This window comes from Manis pentadactyla, chromosome 19 (genome assembly GCF_030020395.1).
Source record: "Manis pentadactyla isolate mManPen7 chromosome 19, mManPen7.hap1, whole genome shotgun sequence".
Lineage (NCBI taxonomy): Eukaryota > Metazoa > Chordata > Mammalia > Pholidota > Manidae > Manis > Manis pentadactyla.
In genome coordinates, this window is record NC_080037.1 from 5,677,102 (window position 1) to 5,696,230 (window position 19,129).

The 19,129-nt window shown below is 46.1% G+C and overlaps 1 protein-coding gene across 1 annotated transcript; it reads right to left on the reverse strand.

Moving 5' to 3' along the window:
• Nucleotides 1-17,193, reverse strand: HSD17B7 (hydroxysteroid 17-beta dehydrogenase 7). Its single transcript, XM_036922855.2, has 9 exons — nucleotides 17,036-17,193; nucleotides 15,157-15,360; nucleotides 12,795-12,887; nucleotides 11,957-12,071; nucleotides 8,559-8,753; nucleotides 5,820-5,924; nucleotides 5,032-5,088; nucleotides 3,292-3,390; nucleotides 1-833 (listed from the first exon to the last, which is right to left on the reverse strand). Exons 1-9 carry the CDS (start codon nucleotides 17,068-17,070, stop codon nucleotides 735-737), a joined length of 1,002 nt encoding a protein of 333 aa, XP_036778750.1. The 5' UTR covers nucleotides 17,071-17,193; the 3' UTR covers nucleotides 1-734.
• Nucleotides 17,194-19,129: the final 1,936 nt, after the last annotated feature.

The window sequence follows — 19,129 nt, forward strand, 5'->3', positions numbered from 1 at the left end:
TTATTCAGTTGGAAAAGTTTATTGAAATAATGTGAGCAAAGCAATTTTTTGCTGCAGGATTACATTGATTAAAATATGATCACGAAAACAGGTTTGTCAGTGATGAACAAATTTGCAAATGGTGTCAAAGGTGAAGCCCAGTGTTCACATGGGTGACCTCAATATCAATAAAAGATACTCTTGAAATAAGAAAAAATTCAAGTGGCCCAAACACATATGTACATTTGCTCCTGGGACTAATGGGTGTCTGTGTTCGGAGTGTGAAGCTTTGACAATCTCAGGATTGTTAGAAACAGCAAGTGGAGGAAGAAATAAGGTACAAGACCTGAGAAAACTGCTCCTAAGGGACAAAGCTGACTGCCCCTTGGGCAGCGGGCAGAAACTCCTCCTGTGGGGCAGGCTGGGAGGGCAGTGTGTGCCTGCCTCATGGCCATTCACGTCTACACCTCACCCCAGGGAGTGGGCTCCACTTGGCAGAGCAGGTAAACGCTCTGTTGGTGGACTCTAGCACAATTTTGATATGACACCGTTCTGGGGAGTATCTAACTGGTATTTTTATCAAGCGTGTCCTCCTGCACACACACACCTGCACAGCCTTAGAGATAACTCTGCAATGGAGGGAGAGTGACAATCGCCACTTGAAGTGTACCACAGACGCACACCATCCGACGCGACGGAAGCCCGCGTGCTCCGGGATGCACACGAGGTATATTCCGTGCTTCAGAGCTCTGGTGTCAGCTCTGACTTTGTTTTCGCATGGTGGCCCTAACATGCTTTTCCAGTTCCAGTAAGTTTTGGTAAAATTTCTCAGCAGTGTCTTCATCTAGGTCCATCTGGAAAGGAAGGAGAGACAGGGATGACTAGAAAGGAAAAATGAAACAAACTGTGTGTGTAAAAGGAAGGCATTCAACTGATATGTAAGAGAATGAAGGAAAAGGAACATGAGGTTTCCCAGCTCTGAGCTCCTGAGGACACGCTGACTCTAGGTCCAGACTCCAACACTGACCCAACCCACCGGGGCTTCCCTGAGTAGCACAGCTGAGAGCAGGCCTGAGCTCCTCCCAGGACTCCTAAGTACCCAGCAACAGAAGAACTCAACTGACTGCACTATAAGAAAGGACAAAGGAGAAAAACCAAGAGTTTTTCTGAAATCCCAACTTCTACTCATCCCTGAACATCCATCATCTTTACTACAAGAGCCCTGGCTTAGCGGGGCTCACGGTCCTCCAGGTAAAAGGCCACGTTTCCAGCTGCCACCGAAGCTAGTGAGTACCACGCCTCTGTGTTCCGGCCAGGGAGATGTAAGTGGAAGTGTTGGGTGTCCACCCCAGGAGTCTCCTTAAAAGGAATGGGCATCCCTCTCTCCCCCGCCATCCGTACTGCTCTCCTGAGCCATCAGGACGAGGCCCACACCCTACGGACCGCGGAGTCTGAGGGGGTCTGGGAACCTGACAACTTGCAGAGCTGCGATACCAGCCCCGGGCTGTCTCTCTCCAAACTGCTTTCACAGGAGAGAAATCTAAGCTTCTGTCTTGCTTAATCCATGATTATCTTACATTCTTCTGTTTCATGTAGAAAACCTCATTTTAGCTGATACAGAGACTATGTACAAGCAACTTTCAGCTCCTATAAAATAAAGTGATGTCTCTTTTCAAGTCAATGCAGAGCCTAACTTCAAAAACAAGGCTCTTTCTTCACAAAACTGAAAGGCTAAACATCAAAGAAAACTTTGAAACAGTTTGGAAATAACATTTATATTCATTCAATCACATTAGAGTTTTTCCATATTGGAACTGGCAGAAACAAAGGGATCTCTTCAGTTCAACCCAACGTTTTAACAGAGGAGAAAGCTGACTTCTCCAAATTAACTGAGGGTTAAAATACTTTAATACATTTCCATAAACTGATAATAAAATACTTTGATTTATAGAGTTAAACATTCTCTCCTGTTGGTAAACAAAACATTCCCTAAGGATTGATGGCTAGGAAGTTCAAACAAACTCCGAGCACCTAAAAGTAAACTGAGTTCTCAATTTCCAGTCAAGTTCTTAAAGTGTATTCTTTGGGACGTTTTTAAGTGTTCTACAAAATCTGAAGGAAATTGGGATGCACTGCAGCAGAGTTTGAAAAAAGAAATTTATTTTGAAGGAAAAAAAAAAGTTATACGGTCAAGAACAGTTTTGAAACAGCAGGATTAAAAACATTTCATACAAAGTTCTTAACTGTATCAACTTCTCACAAACCTTCCCTGGGGAAATGTAGATTGTACAAGTCTCCGAAAGAAAAGATCCTGTGAAACCATTACCTGGCTGATGAACTATTTTTTGCAAATTTTCTCAAGGAACTAGGATCCCGCAGAACACATTCTGGAAAACACCGGAGGCTCATGGGTCCACTTTTAGTGAGCAGACACCATGGGAAGCAGGGAGCACAGCTCTCCTTAGACCTCAGGCCGCTGGCATATAGGCAAGACCACCGCCCATGATTTGACTTAGCCGAGACGACCTATTTGGCTCAATCTCATTTTATTTTATGCCAATGCCTCCCACAATATGTGAGGCAGTGAAAAATGGGAGGCTGAAATAAACCTTGCTCATGATAAAAACACAACAAAAATAGTTCTTATAGGTTCAAAATACGCTTTCTCATTTCCTAATGTGTAACTCTATTTGACTTCTTTTTTAAAAATTCTGCAGAGTCTAAAGAACACAGCAACTGCACTGAGGTGTTTTTATCCCCTACCTCTTCCAAACCCTTCCCTGCTAAAGCTGGCATTGGTCACAAGCAGCACTGAACATTCAAAGGGCACTTAACTTCACTCGGAAGGGCACTTTTTCTTTCATCCAACTTGCAACACATTTACTGGGCATCCACCATATGCAAGACAGCATGCTAGGAAAGGGGGCACGACCTTCCTCCTCACAGAGCTTATCTTCAGACAAGGGGGCCTGGCACGGAATGAAAACTATACGAGGGGTGGAGAGGTCAAGAAAGCCTATGATGGAGGCCCCTGACCTGGTCCAGAGGATCACAGAAGGCTGAGGTGCGAGCTGAGATCCTCAGCCTAAGTAGAAAGCAATCAATTGAAAGAAGACAGCAGCTCAGGTGGAGAAGAGGAAGTGCAGAGGCTCAGAGGCAGGACAGAGCAGACAGAAATGAAAACAGGCCAGCAAGGTGCCAGCGAACAGGAGAGGAGACCCAGGGAAGAGAAGCGGGGAGCTGGGGGTGCTGCTTGGGGGCTCAGGGCCCCAGCAGCAGCCAGCATCGAGGTGACGACGTTGACAGAGTTACCTTCTGGGCCACCACATAATTGCTTCCGAAGCCGGTGGTGGCACTCAGATATTTGGTGAGAGGATTGAGAGACTCCGGCTTTTGGTGGAAGAGCCATACCTGGAAAGGAAGAGGGTGTCAAGGATTTTTTATTTCTGCCCAACGTGCCTGAGGCAGGTGGGGACTTACAATCAGGACTTTAAGGAGCTCCCACAAACTCTAAGAACCCTCCGGAGCATCGGCAGCCTGCTGTGATGTCTTGTGACCAGGAAAGGAATCTGAGGCAAGGGGCAGGCCAGCCTGCAGGAGCGGCCTTCCAGAGTTTACTTAAAGCCTAAAACCCCCTCACACCTGAGCCGTCTCTTCCCTTAAGCCCCAAATTAAATCCTTACCGGTACCCCCAGCACCCAGAAGCACCACTACGTGGTGATTAGAGGGATCGTCTCCTGCCCACCCACATTGTAGGAAATCGTGAGAGGGGGCGTGTGTCCAGAACGGTGGCACTGGGTCACGCTCCCCGGGCTGTGCTAATCCAGCCTGGCCCTCGGAGCCTGGATCAAGCCCCACTCAGGAAGCAGAGCCCGCTGCGGCCAGTCCAGCCCCCACTGGTCCTCTTTTCTGACCACTCCTACAGTATTCATCACCTGATAACAGAATGTCTTATTCTCTTGCCTATTTTCTATATTCCTTCTTTTTTCCAAACACGACTCTGGGCCCCTTAGTAACTGGAGATTTGGTCTTGCCACTACTCCTCCCGCCACCAACACTCCTGGCCTCTCTGCTTGGCTTCCCGTGTTGTCGGAGTGCAGAGTGAGTAATCCCCAAAGGGCACTCGTTATTGCTAATTATTTCTAAAATTAGTTTAAAAGCACTTCCTCCTGTAATCAATCTGTGTCCCTACAGTATTCACCAAATACTGCAGGTTCACCAAACAAGAATGTCAAGCCAAATCCCTTCATGTCTGCCTTAGTTAACGCCGGTTCAGCCAAGACTGAAGCACCTGCTGAGTTTAGGAGGTGCTACAGTGCGAGGCTCTCGGGTTCTCAAGATGAACAGCAAAAGCGCTGACGGAGCTACGCCGAGTGGGGGAGACAAGCACGAAGAACTGACCCCGACCCAGTGGGATTTCAACCACACGGCGTGAAGAAGAGAGGACGAACAGGCTGCATCTTGTTGGCATTTCTGTTGCATTAGAAAAGGATGCCTGTGGGGCTGTGGGCTGAACAGTCTTCAGACATTTGTGTACAACAGGAAAGAATAGTACGATCCACTAGCAATGCCTGCCATCGATGAGTAAGCTCATGTCGTCCGTCCGCCACGTGTGACTTAAGGAAACGCACTGGTTTTCTAGTTATGTAACAACTTGATTCTATAATATTCGCAGAGGACAGAGCATCTTCATATACAGAAATGGAGCTGGCCTCTGTGGCCTCTCCTGTTGCCTGTAAGATGCAGCTGCTCCCTGGGGACCGCACACCCACTGCCCGGCCACCCCATGCTCTGCGGTGAGTGCTGCACGGCTCTGCTCTCCTCCGGCCGCAGGGGCAGCCACTACAGGTACGCCACGGTGTCCGGTGCCATCGAACTTCCCTTCTCGTGCTCTGCACCCGCCCTGCGGTCCAGGTGAGGCCTAAACAGGACCTTGATTACTCACAGAGCTGTTCTCTTGTCTTTTCTGTTGGGATAGTTTCTCCTACCAGTGAACTTGCAATTTACCTCCACTAAGCGATGGTACAAGCTACTGAAACTCCAGGAACGTACCAGTGCTTCCGTCCCATTGTACGGTGTTAAAGTAAAAGCGTTGGCAAAAAAGCGAAGCTGAGGAAAAGAAAACAATAGTCATTTTGTGGTGGCACCAAATAGAGTCGCAAAAGCATTACTCATGTAGATGTGTTAAGAAAGATAGGCTGCATCTTAATCATAGAACATCTTTTAAGTTTCAAAAAATAAAGAAGCTTAAAACAGAAATATCCCTCAATCTCCACCACTCTGAGTCAACCAGTTTTAACAGGAAGGCGTATTTCCTTCTCTTCCTATGCTTCCCATAATGGAAGGACATTTTTTCCTGAGCTCTAGAAGGGAGGGAAATTTTCTAATGCTTGAGGAACACTGGTGCTGCAAGATGGTCCAAACATAAAACAAAGCAGAGCAAAAACATGGCTCTACAGCCGTTAATGCACAATCAAACTCTTCTCTGGAAAGTTTCATGCACATGATCACATGGAAAGATCAGTGAAATCCAGCTTAAAATCACTTAACACAAGTTATCCAAAATTACATATTCATAGGATTTGGGGCATCTGTGGTGTAGGATCAGAAAAAGACCCCCTTAAAGAAAAACGGATACTCAAAGAGAAGTGGCACAATGGGAATATCAGGCCACGGGAAGCAGAGGTTACATATTGAGTGGCTTCAAAAACCTCGAGGGAAGTGAAGTCTGCCATCTTCAGGCTCGATTTCCTACATCATTTCCCAACCCTTACATACATCTTTTTGGCCCCAAGTCTAACAGCTTAAGTAAACTAAGAGAGTAAGTGTTCATCACTTACCAGCCATATCACTGGCATCATCAGCGTCCATATGAAGGGAGGCATGACTCCGTAGGTCAGGTTGGTCAACATTGTTCCTGGGCACACCACACTGGAGTACAGGCCCTGGGAGCAGAGGAGGGTGGCAGGAGAATTTCCCCTCAGCATATGTGGACTCAGTCCACTGACACGCTGGCTAATGAAGGAGCTTCACAAATAAGCCAGGAAGCAGGACATGAAGAATGTAAGCTCTGAGTTGTCCCCAGAGCTGTGTAGACCATTTCAGGTTAAGAATTATGTTGTGAGAACTCACTATGAGCGGCACTCAGGGTGCAAAAATTAGTAAGACAAAGCCTCTATTCTCCAGACACTTACAGAACAAAGAACAAGCAAGCTTGGACCTGGAGGAGAAAATAGGACCTGGTAAACTGAGTTTTTCACGTTATTGGCCTTACGGAAGGTCAGTTTATCAGTCATTATAAGCATTTAAGATTAAAAAACATATACAGTACAGTTTTTGCCTTCAAGAAGTTTCTGATCTAGTAAATGCAGACAGCTAAGCCTAAAGTACGTGTTTCCCTGCATTGGACCCATACCTCTAGCTTAGAGTGGGAGCTCCTGACATCAGAGAGGAATGAAGGCTGGATGCGGTTCCCAGGCCTCCTTGACGGGCACAGCTTTGATCAGGTCCCTCAAGTAGGACTCACCATTTCAGAAAAGATCTGTCCTAGCAAGAAGCCCCAGTTCACACCCAGTGTACGTTAACAGAAAAGGCCCTGTGTGGTCTGCAGCAATCCTTGGAGCACTGGGATTTGTTTGACTGAGATTTCCTGGGATTCATTTATTTAGTTAATTTTTACTACATTTTACCTTATTTTGATATTGGCCATTTTAACTTCTATTTTTGTTATTTTAATCTTATTTTTTCCTTTTAAATGAAGAATAGGACATGCCAGTATAACACACACAGTTCAGCGGGAGAAAGCTCCCCGAGCAGCAGGAGCTAGGAGCTTTTCCCCCTTTATCCAGGGCTGCAGGCCTGGCAGTACCCACCGCGGGGAACCTTGGGGAACCCACAATCCCTGAGCATCCCCTTGATTCACCAACAGTCCTCCTAAAACAGCCAAGAGCCTGGACTCATCATAGAGCAAATTCTTCCCAAGAAAGTAACTGATTTTTCCCCAAAGATAGCGAAGAGAGACTTTTTATTCTGGGAGCTGGCTAGGAAGTTAGGGACTATTCAGTCTAAACGAAGAAATCTGTGAACTAAAATCCAGAGTCTCTCACACATACAACTCTCTGACGTTAAGCAACAAAACAGACAGACACAGAGGCAGTCTGGGCGCAGCCACAGTCCCCCCACATGCTTGATTCCAGGGATGAACAGTGGAGACCTGAGCACTTCCCGAGGACTCGGGTGAGGCGTCATTAAAAGGCAGTGAGACCCCCTCACGTAGCCTGCGTGCCTGACCAGCTCCAGTAACAGCTGGCTTCAGAGCTGTCATTCTTTCTGAGCTGCTTCTGGCTTCAGAAAAGCCAAGGAGGAAAAGCTGTGGGCTGACAACCAATCCACCAGATTTTAGAAGGGGCAGCATTAGCTAAATCTCCCATTTTTATAAAAGATGAAATCCCAAGCCTTACTTGATGATGGTGGCTTAGACATGATCCCAGAGATTTTTATGGAAAGGGAAGCTAAGCCACTCTGACCTTGCCCCCAAAAGGGAGTTTCCAGAGAATAAGCAGCTGTGACAAGTTTTTGAACATCTCAAGAAACCTCAGGAGGAGGTTCTCAACTGGACCAACACACTGAGTTCAAAGGAGAAGAGCCCACACACATGCACACACATGCACAGACCAAATGTCCCCCTGCACAGATACCTATGTGCACACGCACCACATATACAATCATGCTCACATGAACATGCACAAACCCATGTGTGCATGTGGATCCGCACACCCACAAGTGCATGCATGCATACAGGCACACACACTCGTTCCCCCCACATGTACACCAGGATGCAGACACATGCACACGCACACACATGCACATTCTGAGCATATGGATATGCACACCCACGTGTCCATCACATAGGCACACACACTCATCCCCCCCACGTGTACACAGGGAGGTAGATACATGCACATGCACACACACACACACACATTCTGAGCACAAAGCACTACTGGGACTGCTTCATATCGATTTCCTCATTCAAGGCTCCCAACAAATCTGTGGGGCAGGCGCTATTTTTATCCCTATTTTCCAGATGAGGAAACTGAGGCATCAGGAGATTAAATAATTTGTCCAAGGTTACAAAGCTAGTGACGGTGCTGACTCAAATCCAGTGCCAGAGAGTGTGCGCTTAGTGTCTACTATAACCCCATCCCCCTTACTAAGGAGCATGATGCTAGGAGCCAGGTCACCAAGGCGAGAACTCCACCTGGTAAAGGTATTCATTCCAGGATAAATCAGGCCTGGACCATCACGTAAGGCTTAGCCTGCTGTGCCTAATGCATGATCCAAGAAAGACCCCTAAGGGCAGAAAGTCAGTCACCAGTGATCTCTGCCCTAAACTCTGACACATACCAACTGTCAATCTTACTGAGGTCTCACTTGTCCTCAGACCAGTCCTGCTCAGGAGACAATACTGTACCTTCTAGACTCCATTAGTTCCTAGAAAGCTAGCCACATTGCAAGGAAGTCAATGGTAGTTCAGAAACCACTGCCTGCCGCCTCTACACCACTGAGACAGGCCTCACCCGCTGGTTGAAGTTCCTATTCAAAGCCACACTCAGAAGGTCAATAGCATATTTGGAAGAGCTGTAGGGCTCCTGGCCTTTGCTGTGCTGGAAGTCCTCAAGGTTGAAATTAGATTTTCTTGCATTGCGAGATGACGTCCAAATGAGCAGAGAGGGACTGTCACTGTGACAGAGGAGAGGTTCCAGTTCCTGAATCTGAGTGAGGTAAAAAGGGCACAAAAAAATGTGTCAAAAACTACTGGGGGAGTACAGGGTAACAATTTTGAAACTACTACAAATGTATACTGGAAGTGAATAGGTTTGTTCTGATAGGTTGGGACGTTACAGATAAGCCAGGGCAGGAGGCTAGAATGGACTAAAAACATCAGTATGAACTCCTGTTTAGCTTAATAAAGATACAGATGGTTACATACAAAAATATTTATAGATATTTAAACACACACAGGTTAATATACACACACATGTATATATATATATATATGTATCTCATTGCTCTGTTAGCTGTGAGGGCCTAGAAGCAACTGGGATCTCAGAAGCAGTGAGCACCCTGATCTTGGTTTCTAAAACCATTCTCCAATAAAAAGAGCCAGCTCTCATTAGAGAAATGGCTGATTCTAGGACTGGAGCAGGAAATATACATGATGAGCCCAAAGCATCTTACAGTCCCAGAAAGGATGGACTCAAAACAGAAGCAGAAAACCGTAATGAGGAGGGAGTGTCTAAGATACAGAGGTCCAACCAAAACGGCTCCCAAAGGCCCAGCCTGAAATAATCTGAACAACAAATGAAAGTAGTATTTATAACTCAAAGTAGAAAATACATATCCTTGAGTCCACAAGGATACAATAAATGACTCGTTTAGTTTCAGTGAGGCATAACTGACCAATAAATAAATAATTGAATAAAGAATTAAATGGAGATTAGACAAATCTCCCTTGCAGAGAAATTCCAAATAAGTTATGTAGCTAATTTATCCTAAAGGAGGTTTAGCACAACCTTTGAAGCATGGGCTATATGTAGTAACTCTCTTCCAAAGAATACATACAGTAAGGGAGAAAGAAAGGGTAACTTCACAATGGAAAACCTCGCAAACACTACAGAAGTTTGGTGATCAAAGATAATGTCAACACTGACAAGTCATTTTGATGACGTATGTACACCCTTGATGGGAAAGGTCAGAGTGGCACTTTACTTCTGCAGTCACCCAAAAACACATGACTCAAGTGTGACCATGAGAAAAATATCAGACAAATCCCAACTGAGGGACGGTCTACAAAACACCTGAGCAGTAATCCTCAAAACCGCTGAGATCATCAAAAGCAAGCAAAGTCTGAGACTGTGCCACCACCAAGAGGAACCCAAGGAGACTTGGCTGCTAAATGTAACATGGCGTCCTGGATGGGATCCTGAACCCGAAAAAGGACACCAGACAAAAACTGTATAAGTCTGAATAAAATACAGACTTCCATTAATAATAACGTATCGATATTAGCTTACTAATTGTGTCAATGTACCATACTAATCTAAGATGTTAGTAGTACAAGAAATTGGGCGCGAGGCATACAGGAACTCTCTCTGTACTCTCTTGGCAATAATCTTGTACATCTAAAACTGTTCTGAAACAAAAAGATTATTGAAGAAAAATCTAGGATGATTCTGGCTCTGTATCTGCAACATGTGCAGATAAGTCAAATGCAATCAAGACAGCTCCTAAACAGGAGATAAATCAGGTAACTGGTTCCACCACTGTAGTATGGCACTGTTCCCCGAACTTTACAGAAATTGTCTCTACTCTATAATAACCTTAAAATAGTGGTCAATTTACATATAAGCAAACTGGGGATGGATCCATTCATATAACACATTTGTGCCTGAACCTAGTATCCACGTTTACATTCCATAAAAAGTGGTGATATTCTTAAAACTAACCTGAAGAGAGTGGATGGCATTATAAGCCTATTCTTTCATTTGATAAACCAATTCCCAAACCCCAGCTGATATGCCCACCTATCTGAGGATGCACAAGGTTAAGCCGCATCACCAGGACACCTGTGACAACTGTGAGGACGCCACAACACTGCTCTGTCCTTCCCCAACCCAGATTGCCCAGACACTTGATGTTCTTAACAGCTTCATTTGTTGAGACACTAGATTCATCAAAAAATTAAGACTATTAATAGCGAATTTATCCTCTTTACCAGTGAATTTAATACTATAAAAGAGGGCAAAGAAAAAGGAGAGGATTACAAAAAGATAAAGGAAACAGTAGATAATGGATTTCTATAAACTTATAAAAAATGACCAGATAAGAATTCAGTCCCATCCTGACTTTAAACTTTAATTAACTTAGGTCATTGGTAAAACCACATCATTTTTTAAAAATGGTGAAGGACATAGAATGGAACCCGGAGCTCCCACAAGTCCCCAGTACCTGGCGCCCCAGTTCATCAAAGGTGGCCAGTGCTCTCAAGTGCATTTGTATCACTCTAAAAATATTATATATATAATATGTATAGTATATATAATATGTAAACATATGTCTTTTTTTGTTTATACAAATGAGATTGTGCTACATATTTCTTCTTAATAATAAAATACTGGGGACTGTCCCATGTAAGTACAAAATATTTATCTCTTTCCTTTTAACGGTTTCATAACATTCTAACATTTGCATATATCTTAATTTGTTGTAAATATAGGCTAGTCCTCAAGGAGGTCCAGTTTGGAGAGAAATTGGGTTTAAGGTGAAGAAAAGTGACTATAAAGGCATCAGAGATACAGGTTCTGTGCAAGCAAACCCAGCATCAGAGGAAGTTCTTCCAGCACCAAGGAATTTGACAATAATAATTCCAACTGGCAACACAGTCGGGCAACACTTAATCCAGATGCCAGAGCTGCGCTCTGACATTAAACCTGAGGAAAAAGCACAGAACAAGCCGGACAAGCTACCACATCCCTTGCGTGACTTTATCTGATGCCTGGAACTGTAGCACACAGGCATGCTTAAGAAATCGGAGGTCCAGAGTATAACAGAGTAACTGGAATTACTGTTTACTAACGGCGTGCTGACTATCCCAGCCTGCCCGATGCCAAGTCCAATTCCAAACACCATTCAGAACAGGTCTGGTAAGCTTTTCCCCAGTTCTGTATGCCATTTCTGTGTTTCTTTCTCACTTTCTCTCCGTTCTCTAGAGTTGATGTTAGAAGGAAAAATAACGTGTCAACGGCTGCTTTAGGGAAGCAACGCTTTTGAAGAGTGGCCATCGTATTTCAATACTCAAAGACTGAAGGCCAGCCACACTGAAGTGAGCTTAACAAAACAGCACGGAGACGCGACCACGAAGGCCTCCAGGTTTGTGGCACTAACTGTTGGCTTATTAAACCCAAAGCCTTTTTACCAGAATAAAGTGGCCAAAGACATTGGTTTCAAACACCTCCTGGAGCCCATCGGCAGTGACCTGGTCTTCCTGGGTCAGCAGTCCTTCAGCTGTGGAGAACATGTGGATCACTTTTCTGGAACAGCAGAAGACAATTGTACAACATTTTAAAGCTTCTTTAACTGAAGATACTGGACAGACACACCCTGCTGGCCTCTCCTGCCCACCCCAAACTGCATTTTCCTTGATTCTGTAATAAACAGGAATAAAAGCACCTATTTCTCAGACTGGATTATTGTTGAGTATTAAAAAGTGCTTCCATGCCCCTGATTCAGAGGAGTATTTACACAGTGACCACTCCTACCGCCACCAGGAACCCAGGCCTCTGACAAACCTGCGGCTAGAACTCTTTGGCTCTCTCCAGATCAGGGGACGGGTAAATGTCTCCGGGGGACTAACAGCCACGCCAGAGAGAAAAAGTCTCCCCTTGACAAATCTGATGCTTAACTGCAGAACATATTAATATGGTAATTTGTTGTAAGATCAATTCAGTAACTCCAGACCAGTGTGGGAGAGAGAGAGACAGAGAGAGAGAGAGAGAGAGAGAGAGAGTGTGTGTGTGTGTGTGTGTGTGTGTGTGTTTACTGTAAGCGAGTAAAACAGAAATAGCAGGGTAGTAAGTAGCATGCAGTAAAAGTAAGAATATTTATATATGAATAAGTTCACCACGTCACAAAATAAGACTTATTTCCTTACTGTAGGTTGTGGTCAAACTCCCGAACTTAACATACCAGAGGCAAAACTAGGCAGAAAAATTAAAACTTTCCTTCCAATCAGTTCTCTAGAAAATGGAAATTACCTTGAAAAGAGGCCAGAGAAAAGTGCTTTGACATTCAGTTGCGGATTAGGCATGATGCCTGCGTTTAGGTACATGTAGTCTAATCTCTGAAACCTGCAAGGAAAACACCAAGACAAGACTGGTAGTCATCTCTGTGCCACCAGAATAAGGTCTATGAGGACAGAAGCTACTTTCTGAGCCACCAGCCGGCCTCAGCTGAATGGGGGCAAACTGACCTTTGAAGGCTCCCTCTCAGACACTTGCCACAGAGAGGACTGTGAAATGCTGACTTGAGAAAGCTTTTTCATTATTAAACCTACTTAAGCCTTATTAATCTAAGTGTAATCCTTTAGAACTAGGTTCAATAGCCAAGTGATTAATTACTAAACTATTTAAAATGCTGATATTGATACCATTGGGACATGCACACAAGCGTCACAAAGTCAGTGTGGGTCCATCTACTATTGGTTGTTATTAACAACGTTTGCTAGGAATAGCGAGGAAATGCTTGGCAAAGAGTGGAAACTATGCCAGAACACAAAATTAGTGTCTGGCTTCTAAAGTGGCACACTTATACTCTCGAAGATCAAATGACTGACACAACTGTTCTACTGTGGACAAAACAGACTGCTACTTCTTACTAGTTTTCATCCGCACATATCTAGTGGAACCAAGTATTACGAATGGCAAGACCAGGTTGTCAGGAACGGTGCTGTGTTAGCCGACTAAAGGGATCCGGGTCAAGCTCTCTTCAGCTCTAATTTGCTTCAGGTCTATAACCAAAGGTCTATTTGGGCCATTAAGTGCAGGAGTTCCTTAACATAACCGAGAGATATATCTGGACACTGTCACATATTCCCCAATGTGTGAATATCCCTACAGCTATCATTTCCTAAGTCTGGCTAATGCCACCCATCTCAGAGATAAACAAACACATTCAAAGCTGCACTATGACGCTGATGACAGGGCCTTAGCCACATGGCCTCAAATGTGTGCTAAGTGACTAAATAGCCCACTAAATACTAAATTACTGACTTTGTGATAACTATCTTGAACATCCGAAGGCAATGTTAACGAGAACAGTTAATACTGTGAATGTTACAACCTTAATTCTCAAAAGTCAATGGTGTCAGAATGGGCTATTATTAACCAAGGATGAAGGTTCCTTTTTCCTAAATAAGGAAATACAACTAAATATATACAAACCAAGTAAGACAGCCAGTAGGCTGAGAGGTTTGGGGAAAGAGTGCCTGTGAACTTGGTTTAAAACTCCTCACTTCTCTCCAATGACTCTGGGCTTTCAACTCAGGACATTAACTGTGCAGTTTCCCCAGATAGAGACTCTAAAAATTATGGGAGAGTAAATGATGCAGAATCTAGAAAATCTCCTGTTTCTTACAAAGATGATGATGTAGCAGAAAATTCTAGGAGCTCAGCAGTAGAGGAGCAAGAAACCACATCACAAAGGGCTGAGGTTGCAATGAGAAGAGCAGGGGTGCTTGAGACAGGGAAATGCAGAAGGCCAACAATTCACATAAACAAAATGCCAGGTTTTATTCTTTAGCAAATGTCCTCCCAAGGCCTTCCGTGTTCCCATTACACTCCATCTTACCTGCCAAGGAAATAAGGCAGCTCTTGTTTCTGAAGAGCCTCAATTACAAAACTGTTTCAAAATTAATTACTCTGGACAGCCCTAGGGCTCAGCACAGCTCCTGCAGGGCTCTTGACCTTTTCTGATCATAAATTCCTCTTAGAATTAAAAAAAATGCATGGTGCACCTCTATGCCATCTTGCCCACACTTTCTGGGGAGTTATCCATCCAAGGATTGTATTCCTTCATACACCAAATATTGATGAAATGCCTATTAGAGGCCAATTACTGTGCACATGTGAAAAAATGGACAAATTTTTACTAGCCTGAGGGGGCGGAGGGGAATCTCTGGAGGAAGCAGGGTGGAGATCTAGGTTCTGGAATCAACCCAACCAATATACAGTCCTACGACCTTCTTAGGCATATTACTCTTTATTTCAGTGTCTCAGTTACTTCACTAAATATTAGTACCTGCCCGACCTACTTAATGGAAGTTGTTATGTGGAGGAAACTTGCCAAAAATGCACCCTAATATCAAAGGTTTACATTAGTACAAAGCATTAAAACTGACCACACATCAGTGTACTCAAATTAATCCTGATGGAATGACCATGATTATGATCAAGAATGGAAATGTGGTACTGAGACACAACGGGTGGCTCTATTCAGACCTCAGTATACCTTCCTACACGGCACCTGTTGTTTCTTTTTAGGGTTTTCCACCCTTTCTCAGCTTACTAGCTGCTGTGTTACGCCATCACACGCAAGAAGACCCGCCAACAAGAGGTGTACCTTCGCTTGAGCTCCGTGGAGGCCCGGAGCACTGACTGCAGGTTGCTGACATCCACCTGCACGGTGCTGACCTCGGCGGTGGGGTGAGAGGCCAGCAGAGCGGCCCGGGCGGCCTCGGCTTTGCGCATGTTCCTGCAGGCCAGGCACAGGTGAAGCGCATCCTCTCTCTCGGGCAGCCGCTTGCAGAGGGCCAGGCCAACGCCGCTGTGAGGACAATTCAGACACAGAACACGCATTCATGGAGATGGTGCCAAATAGAGGTGCATCCCTCTGGTTCAGAGAACTGATTTTGTCAGCTTGAGCTCTAATCCGAAGGCCAGGCAAATAAAAAAGCCTCTTTCTTATTGAAAGAGGTGTAAGTCCCCACTCTGTCACTTGCTCAGGATGCTGTCCAGTTTGTGTCTCTCTCGTTCTGCAAAAGCTCAATGACACAAATAACCGGACTGCAGCGGGAGCTGAGTGTGATCAGTTCTTGGAACACAGAGTTTATACTGCCAGTGGTTTTTGTCTTGCATTTATCATGACACAAAAGTGGCCAAACACATCGTCAGCAAGTGTCGAAAAGAGCAGCCGATTAGGTGTTTGCTGTGCCCAGGTTTTACTTTGCTGTCCAGGTGCCTCAAGGGCAAGGATCTACTACCCGGGCTCATGGCCACTGCCAGGGGCACCAGAAACGCCTGATGGGGCATGGATGAAACTTGCAGGCGGAGGTATCAGGAGCACGGTAGGAGGTACAGGTGCTTCTCAGCACTAGGATCAAATAACCCACAGGAGACGAAGGACCGACGTGAACAGAGAAGGCAGGGAGAGGAAACCTAAGAGGGGTGGGTGGACAGAGAAGCAGTAGTACACGACTCAGAGAAGCCACCTCGGGGAGCACTATGAAGCTGCACCCTCCGAGGGACGGCAGTCGGAGCCACGTGGCTGGTGGCAATGAAGACCTGGGCAAGTAAGCGCTCTTCCAAGATTCACGCGGATTCCGGCCGTTTTGCGAAGCCCAGAAAGAGCCTGGCGCCCTCAGGAACCTGTTGGCCCCCAAGAATGGCATCACATATACTCAGGTTCACCCCACTCTCACTTGAGAATCCTAGGCCTTCACTAAATATACAATCGCACGCATCACAATATATGCAAAAGAAACAGATACACAAAATCAACTCTGATTTCCTTAAAGAACTTCAAGAAGCGCCGTCAGTTGTTAAGTTCACTCAGAAGACGACACACTAAAAAACTGACCAGCGCAGACACCTGCCAAGCCGGTTTGGTTCATGGGGATGTGGCCAGGTAGGTGAAGGCACGCTGACTTCTACTGAATGACGTTTGATATTTCCTGTCCTAACCCGTCAGAAACTCGGACTGCGATTTGCCCTGCGCCCGCGCCCTGACGGGAAAAGGCCCCTCCGCTCCGAGTTGGGGTGCATGCTAGGGGTCCAGCACCGTGCTGCGTGGGAGGAGATCCCCTGCCCCCCAAACGCTCAGGGATGCCGAAAGCCACCTGCGGGCCAAAGTCCTGCAGGAGGAGACGCCAGAAGTACAAGCCGCACGCCGAGGGACAGGCTGACGAGCCGGGGAGAGGCGGGGTCCGCGTGGAAAGCGCCCCTTTCCCGGCTGTCAAAGGCCCACCCGCCGCGCTCGTCGCCCACCGGCGCTCTGGTTTTCCTCCCCGCGGTCGCGTCTAACTCACAGCACCCGTTCCTGCGCCCCAAGGGCCCAGGACGCCCCCACCCCCGCAGTGCGGGGCCCGGGAATAGCGGGCAGGGTCTCGGCCCGAGCCCGCAACGTGCGCGGTCAGGGGCGGCCCGTGCCCGGCGGTCCCGGCCCCATTCCTCCTGCTCCCGGACCGTGCCCCGCCCCCGCCGTGACGGCGAAGGAGGCCCACCTGCTCGCGCCGGTGATCAGAACCACTTTCCGCATGGCTCCGCACCCCACAGCCCGGCGGAGACTGCCCAGCGCCCGCAGCCGCGCGAGCCCAGGGACCCCCTGAGCCACGCCCAGGCCCCGGCCCCGCTCCGCCCCCCGGCCGGCGAGGCCCCGCCTCCCCTCGGGCCACGGATTCCGCGCTGATCCTGCCAATGGCAGCCCGCGGTCCACCCGCCCGGGCCCGGGTGAGGTGAGATAGGCCGAGGGGCGGAGCCTGAGCCCACGCCATTCCGGGCTCTCCCCGCCCCCGGCGGCGCAGGTGTCCCCGCCCACCAGCTGCGTGTGCGCTCGCGTCGCGCATCAGTGACGCGACTGGGACTGCGCCCTGGCGCCTCACACGGGCGCTTCACTGCTGAGAGGCGGGGAGTTTGCCCCTGACTTCCTTATTTTAGAGGAAAGGTTTGGGTCTAGGAGTTAAAAATTTGCGGATGGTCATCTCCTTAGTGTTGATCCAGGCACTGTGCCACTTTACACCCAGAACCAATCCGCTAAACAAATCATCTTTGGAAAAATAAACATTGATTTGATTACGGATTTGATGTAGAATCATGCATGAATTACCAATTTCCAGAGCTTCTCAGAACTTCATAGGACGATATAGTTAGCCTACTGTAACCTACTTCAGGGCTCCAAACTCTGGTAAAGGACCTGTTTTGCTTCTCCAAGCCATCCCACATAGGCACTTTTGGGAAAAACAATAAAAATCAATTAGTAGAAATATGAAATAAAAAGTGCAAGACAAAACACAAGCCCCAATTTTGTATTATTGGATGCAGTGCCTGTAAAGGTTCTCTGCTAAACTGCTAATTTTCTGGTGTTCTCTCTAGGTTTCTGTACATAGGGTGGACCGGTAACAGCGCGACCATCACCAGGCTGGGGCCACACTACCAAACGCTGCACATTGTGTATCAGACTCTAGGGGATTTGAGTTTCTGTACCTTAACCCTCTGCGTGGTGTGGTTCAAAGTTTTAATTATTTATGAATAATAAATAAAAATTTAAGAATAATTGATATTAGATTTATGTATGAATTAAATTAGCATTTAGTTGTTTATGAGCAATATGACAATATATCGATTTTGAATATCCTAGAGGTTTTGATTATATCGACTAGTTTAGTGATCATTTATCTTATCTCAATAAATTAAAAGAGTAAGTCCAATTATTTGACCATTAGATTTCTACATAATCAAAACTTACTATTTGGGCGGAATCCAGCTCCTACCCTCAGCCCATTTGCAACTATTCTAAAGAGACCACAATTTAACTACAATTTCCGAAGGTCCTAGAGTAAAATTAATCCCAGTCTCTAGAGTCTAGACTGAAAGGCTCCTTTTAAAGTGTCCTAGAGCTCAGTGACATAGAAAAGGAGTAAGAGGGGACACAGGGTTGTGTGGCTATCCTATGAAAAACTCATTCCTACAGAGAAAGGGGAGTCCCAGATTTGATTCAGTGTCACCAGTCTTGGGGTGACAACCACTGTGGGGCTGGCTGTGAGTTCAATGAAGGCCAGACAACTTCAGCGCAAGACCAGCGATCTCTCCTTCCATCATGATGGCCATCCAAGCCAGGTGAGGAAACCTTGCCTCTTCTTCTTTCCTTCAATTAGAGTTTCTGCTTTCAAGGTTCTTTGACCTTCAAGAGAAGGCTGAACTGCTATAGGTGCTAGAGAGATCAGGGGAATAGAAGCCTGCTGATGACAGATGCCATTTAATTTTGTATTTTAAAATATTTTATAACACGAAGGACACAGCTCTGTAACCGTCATATGAGAAAGTACGGTTTTTATCATCCCAGACTAGTCATCTTGAGTTTGTACTGTCCCTAGGCTGTTTTCCCTGGAAACCAGGAGAACAGTATGGTACACAATGATCCTGTTCATCCCTGACAAACCTTGGCCCTTGATCAGAACAGTAAAAGTAGCCACTCTACCTCTGACTGCTCACTAGTGCATATAATAAATTTGCCTTTACCCTAAATGCTGAAACGGGTCTCTGGTTCCTTTGATGATGCCTGAAGCGGTCCTTAGGTAGACAAAGATGAGGAAAGGTAT

Bases quoted from the DNA above. Each gene is read 5' to 3' on its own strand.
- HSD17B7 (XM_036922855.2), bottom strand. From the start codon at position 17,070: ATGCGGAAAGTGGTTCTGATCACCGGCGCGAGCAG. The intron at 8,754-11,956 runs GTAAAAAGGCTT...TACCTCACTCAG, and splicing joins TCTTTGGCCACTTTATTCTG to ATTCAGGAACTGGAACCTCT. The intron at 5,089-5,819 runs GTAAGTGATGAA...TCTTTTCCTCAG, and splicing joins TGATGCCAGTGATATGGCTG to CTTCGCTTTTTTGCCAACGC.